The following is a 6,000-nucleotide window of genomic DNA, read 5'->3' as shown; positions in this document are numbered from 1 at the left end:
TCTGCAGTTCTGCTGGCACTAGATGGTGGGCGCCTGTAACAGCTGTTTCAATAGCTGAATTTGTTTCCTAGCTCTTCATAGCACACAGGCATCATCAGTAAAATATTCTGCTGTATTTTATTGACACGATACAGTTTTGCACTCTGCCCATTTCCTGACACAGCATCCATTTAGGCAAGAATGGATATCTTCAGTAGTGGGACGAGTGTGTCTCTGGATGAAATTATGCACCTCAGAGTAAAATCCCAGAGGATACTACATACCAGCGTGTCAAAGCAGCACGAGGCTGTGTACAGGCATCGTTAGGTTTGCTCATTCAGCCAGTCTCTGCTTCACAGAATTCGGTTTATCTAAGCTTTACTAAACCATATTTTATTAAACCCAGGTTTAAGACGTGAACTACAAAACAATTTATCAAGAGCACTAAACGCAGTCAGTGGACTGTGGTTGTGAGTCGATTGGGATGGCTCCAGGCAGGTTTTGAGGCCTCCCCGTGGGGCTTTTCCTTGGCACTCTGCCTCCTTTTGCAGTAGACTGGCTCCAGGATGGGGTCATGCATTGATACCACACTTCTGGAGTTAGCTTGGACCAGGAGCACCCCCAATAAAGGAAAGAACAGCCACTTCTTGGATTGAGGACCCCAGTCTTGTTGTGGTGGGGTTTTAACTGAATTTGTAGGCTGCATTCCAAAGGAACCTTAATCTTTTCAGGAAAAAAAAAAAAAAAAAAAAGGTCCTGTCAAGTTATGAAGATGGTTAAGATGCTCACATTCATACACGTTGTGGGAAAGGGGCAAGAGGGAAGAGAAGGATGAAAAGGTGGAGCACGGCACTGGTGTGGAGAGGCAGAAGTAGCACAGTGGGAGGTGGGGGGAGGCAGAGTGTCCCATGGGGGCAACGGCTCCTGGGAGCTTTACGGGACTGTAGAGCAGCACGGGAACCCGCCAGCCGCAGATGTGAGATCACCACACCGGTATGCTGCTGCAACAAATTAGGTCATCTCCTCTTCTAGGTCCATGATTCTTCTCCCTGTGCAGGGTGCTCTTTTGGGGGTTTTGTGGTAAGGAGCAGAGAAATAGCAAACCAGAGCTTTTTTTCTACTAGGAGAATGCCAAAGGAACCAGCCTTTGTAAAGAGCAGGCACTTGGGCTCCCTCTTGCTTGGCAATTTTGCTTTGCCTTCCTTGAGCACAACCAGGACTCTGTGCTCAACTTCGCTGGGCAAAACCGTTCCAGGCCCATATCTCAGGGAGATTCCAAGCAGCTCTGAGTCAACAGATTTACAGCAAAGCCCAAGCTTCATGCACTCCCACGGGGGCAGTACTCAATACTAAACCAGTGCTCCCTCTCCCAGTGCCAAAGAGCTTTATCAGGATAAGGATAGTATCTTATCCCCACATCTCCTCCCTCTCTGTACTTCCTTAAAGAGCTCCTATCTGGGGTTTGTGCAGGTACTCGGCATAGGCAGTCATCTCAAATTCTGCTGCAGACTTAAAGAAATGATACAGAAAATCTCATTTCAGGCATAAGCTTTCTGACTGCTGCTGCTGTCGTGGCATCGTTTTGTTTTCTTTCTCTGCTGCTGGCATCACGCTGGGCAGCACTTCAGAGGGTAGAAGGAAAATAGAGCAGACAGGTGGCAGATTTTGGAGGAATGAGGCCCTGGGCCAGGGGAGACATGGGGATTAAAATCTTAATGTTTGTATCAAGTTGTCTTTTTTACTTCATGGCCCTTTTAAATTGTTGCCATTGTATAGTCTGTGTCATCCTGGAAAGTGCCCTGACTGCTTTCACTGCTGTGCCACAGGCTTATTAGAGTCTATGGTTAATTTGGGGATAAGTGCTCGTGGAATAAAAAGACAAAACAAAACATATAAAATTGTTGAGCCTGTCTAAGGAGAATAAAGCAACTAATCTGTCTTGTAAAGATAATGTAAAGGAATACCAGATGGCAGATTTACACCTATATGCTGGTGCTGAGTATCACCTCAAAAAGGGTCTGGTGATGGAATTTTTTTTTAATGTTACAATAATTAACAGAATGCATCTTCTAATAAAAAAAAATCCAGCAGGAGACATAGAAAGTTACAATTAAACATTCTCTTTATTGGGGCCTTGCTCTGAAATGGCTCAAGTGAGAAATGCTCAGAGTGCCCATCAGTGCTGCTAATGAAAAGACCCAAAGTCACATTTTTCACTTTTATTTGGATTTAGATCAACACCACAGATAAGATACTTTGGTCAAACACAAGAACAGATTGCTATGCCGCTCTTTCCTGGCTGCAATAAGTACAGTAACGTGGAAAAAAAATGCTGGTTCTCCTGGAACACTGAATGTAAATCTTGGCTTGGCATATACAGCTAATAAATACGTTGTTTGCACTTAGCACTTTAAAATGGAATTGCACATGCAAGATGTAACCAGGCTACTGATCACCTTCATCGTTGTCCCTGTACTATTTTTACTTCCTTAAGCTCTTTGCTTGCCTTTTTCCCAGCAAGAAAAAGAATATAATTTGCTGCTCTACTCAGTATTTCAGTGATTAGTCTGCTGATTTTGACACGTTTAGCAAAGGTCACATTGAAGTCCTTCCTGATAGAATTGGTATCGGCTCTATAGCTTGACTTACAGTACTATACATCACAGGTAGCAATGGAAGTCCACCCAAGTGAGGTGAGAGGTCTGCCCAAAAGCTGACGAGGACAGAGGTTAATACCAAGCAAAGATATAGTAGAGGGACTGGCGTGAATGCAGTTCTTACAATATCAAGAGTCAATACTACTACCACACAAATAATGACATATCAATAATATATTGTACAAGCTTATAGAGCAACACATGTTGATTTGCAACATTGTACAGTTTAAATCTAAAGTGCACAGCCTCAATCTGAGGTGACAAAACAGTACTATCAATATAATAAAGGCAACACAATTACAGACACAATTTATTTCCTCTTACTTCATGTCCTCATGATATTACATTGAATCAATACTCCATTTATCTATTTTAGATGAAATTAAAACCACATTGCACTTCTTTTTTTTTTCTCTTCAAGTATTTTAGAGACAGCAAAACAATATTGCTTCACAAACAAAAGTTGGCCGTTTAGGCAAAGTTAAAACCAAAACTTTAGTAGGGTTATAAGTAGACAGGCCCGAGCCGCAGAACTCTTACCAACACTTCCAGACGTTGGGGGGGAAAGAGGATAAATTTCAGTTTCCATGCCATAGTCACCTCTAATGTTAAGGAATGATGCAGCACTGAATTCTGCAAGAGCTGTGCCCATGGTTTCTAAAAAGTCTGTGAGGATCCGTGTGGGCTGTTTTAGGCAGATGTAGCCTTATCTCAATTTTTTCTGCCATTTCAAAAGCCGTTGCAGACAAGGATGGAGTCCAGCACCAGGAAAACCTTTGACAAAACAGTTTGTTACTCAGACCCCATCCCTGTCACTCAGATTACAGTCACACTTAATTTAGGCCTTGTCTTGCAGACCTGTACATCTGTAAGAAGTCCTTACCCTCTTCATGTAGTTGTGAGGTTTCATGCTATTTCTTTAGTAAGAATTTCAGTCAATTTTAATTTTGGACTGCTCATAGCAGAAATGGTTATGAGATAAGCGTTTATTCAGACATGTGACTTATTTTTGGATAGGCTTTTTTACCACAGAACACAGAAACCATCCAAATACAACCTTATTTCAGTCTTGGTTAGCACTGTATATTGATTGTGCGTCTGCTTAGTTAGGCCAAGTGGAAAACATAATTAGGAATAATAGCATCCTATTGTTGTACTGTAATTGAACTTATTAAGTGGTTTTAAGAGCTGCAGTACTCTTGAGGTTTTTCAGTAATCAACCCTGGAGATGTACAATCCATATGACATGGAGAAATGAGGTATTGGTACCTCTTAAGAATGTGGTATGTGGGCTTGTATTTTAAAATAAGCAGTAATAAATATTTGAGGCACCTCCATCAAAAGAAAAAGAATCCTAGTTAATTTTCAGCTTCTGTCCTTGCAGTTTTATAACCCATATAAAATAAAAATAGATAGTTTACAAAATAGGATTTTTTTATATATATATATTTCCTTTTGTAAAACTATACCTATTTAAATACATTTGAAATGTTACTATAGGTAAATTAGAAATTCTGTTCTAATACTACGAAAAAGGCAAAATACTTTCACTTTTAAACATAGAGCTTGTGTACTCTGCTTCTCACCGCCCCCTACCACTTCCCCCAATTTCAGTTTGTCATCATTTTGGGCAAATTTGGCATCATTCAGTCCGATTGCTTTTAATTTAAAGTAGTCTGCGTGTTAGAATTGGGGATAAAATTTTAAGTATCTTCTGTTCTTCTTTATTTGGTTCAATGCAGCTTTTTGTGCAGCTAATTATTAAGGAGGCATTCTAAAACTCAGGAAAGGACTTTAAAGGAGCCATGTTTCTTGATTTTAAACTGTACTCTACTCCAACGCCACAATATAGAAATAGATTTACTTTGGAACAAACTACAAATACATTCGCACAGTTTGTGACAACTTAATTGTCTACTTAGAGGTCCAGGAACAGACTTTCACACCCAATTATTATAAATCTTGTCCCAGGCGTTCTATTTCATCAATCAGGAAATCAATGTCTTGGTGAGTTGCTGCGGGGTTTGAGATGACCATCCGGAAGAAGTTCACTTTGTCTCCCAGGGGCTGATAGCTCACCATGGTCGTGCCATACTCCATCATCCTGGCTTTTATCACTGGTGCCACCTGCAGCGTAACAAAAAGCAGGGGATGATGGTGATTATTATTATTATAATTATTATAATTATTTTAACTATTTCCATTATTACCATCATCTTTATTGTTATAATAATAACAAAACACAGAGTAAGTTTTCTTTTTTTAAAAAAGATGAAGAGCTACAAGAAGCAGTTAAAATGAAATTACATCCAACATTGATAAAAATGCTAACCTCCATTAAGGAACAAATGTCTCACTGAAAGACACTAGGTTTGTCCTGTTTCTTTGTCCTGCTTTTAAAATCACTGGGGAATTTGCCCCCTACTTTCTCAACACTGCTGACAGGGACACAGTAGCTGTTTTTTGTAGTGCCCAAAACATACTCTTACAATCATTTTCCATCTTCTTTTCATATGCCAGAGTGCCATGGTTTTATTGAGCTTTTGTTGCACATGCTGGGTTTAGTGATTGCAGTTCACAGTAACTTGAGTAAATATACACAGAACAAGTAAGTGCTCTAGAGACGTGGCAATCCCAGGGAGTACCAAACTTGGAGACCAGAGTAAGGTGGTACCAGACCAACCTGCAGTAAAATGACCACAGAGGTGTCATTTGCCAGAATATCACGAGGTGACCTTGCCCTGTGAGATCATTTTGGCGATTGCCTGCCTGCAAGGGTTTCACTGTTCTCTGCATGATGTCCTGGAGGACGCTGCTTACCTTCATAAGGCGGCTCATTCTTTCTTCATTGTCTTCCATACTGCGCAAGCTGGGAGGTATATACCAGAAGCAGACGTTTGTGTGCTGAGGCTAAACACAGAATAATAATGGTTTACACTGTAAGAAATGCTCATAATATCTCAATTGCAATTAAGTTCATGCCTTCCCTCCCTCTCATACATCATGTTGTGACAACAGTTAATGGTTTGCATTATTGTGGTCCACTGAGAGTCATCATCATTATTAATGCAGAAAAGATAATTTTAGGCAATTTATTCCCAGGGTGTCAGATGCGGAAACACATCATCCAGCTGTGCAAATATATTTATGCCCTACTGAGAGGCATCTAGATTTTGTAGGTGCTGTCCCCTCCAGATGCTGAAGGGATCACGTGGCTAAGACAAGAGTCTATTACGGATAATTCAGAGGTGAGGACCGTGTCATTTACTTTTATTACATGACAGAGTAATATAGAATCTCGTTCTGTAAACAGGAGTCACAGGTGGTACATGAGACAGTCTTAAGATTTTCTTACATTTAATGA

The 6,000-nt window shown here is 40.5% G+C and overlaps 1 protein-coding gene across 1 annotated transcript in view; it reads right to left on the bottom strand.

Annotated features, from left to right (window-relative positions):
• Positions 1-2,083: 2,083 nt before the first annotated feature.
• Positions 2,084-6,000, bottom strand: part of GAD2 (glutamate decarboxylase 2) — a 41,800-nt gene continuing 37,883 nt past the window's right edge. Inside the window, exons 15-16 of the mRNA XM_052804565.1 lie at positions 5,457-5,546; positions 2,084-4,763 (exon numbers count right to left, since the gene is read on the bottom strand). Of these exons, the coding sequence (XP_052660525.1) occupies positions 4,590-4,763; positions 5,457-5,546 (264 nt within the window). The 3' untranslated portion in view covers positions 2,084-4,589. The remainder of the gene's footprint in view (positions 4,764-5,456; positions 5,547-6,000) is intronic.

This window comes from Harpia harpyja, chromosome 1 (assembly GCF_026419915.1).
Source record: "Harpia harpyja isolate bHarHar1 chromosome 1, bHarHar1 primary haplotype, whole genome shotgun sequence".
NCBI lineage: Eukaryota > Metazoa > Chordata > Aves > Accipitriformes > Accipitridae > Harpia > Harpia harpyja.
The sequence above is the reverse complement of the archived record's forward strand: the minus strand, read 5'-3'. Positions and strand labels throughout refer to the sequence as shown.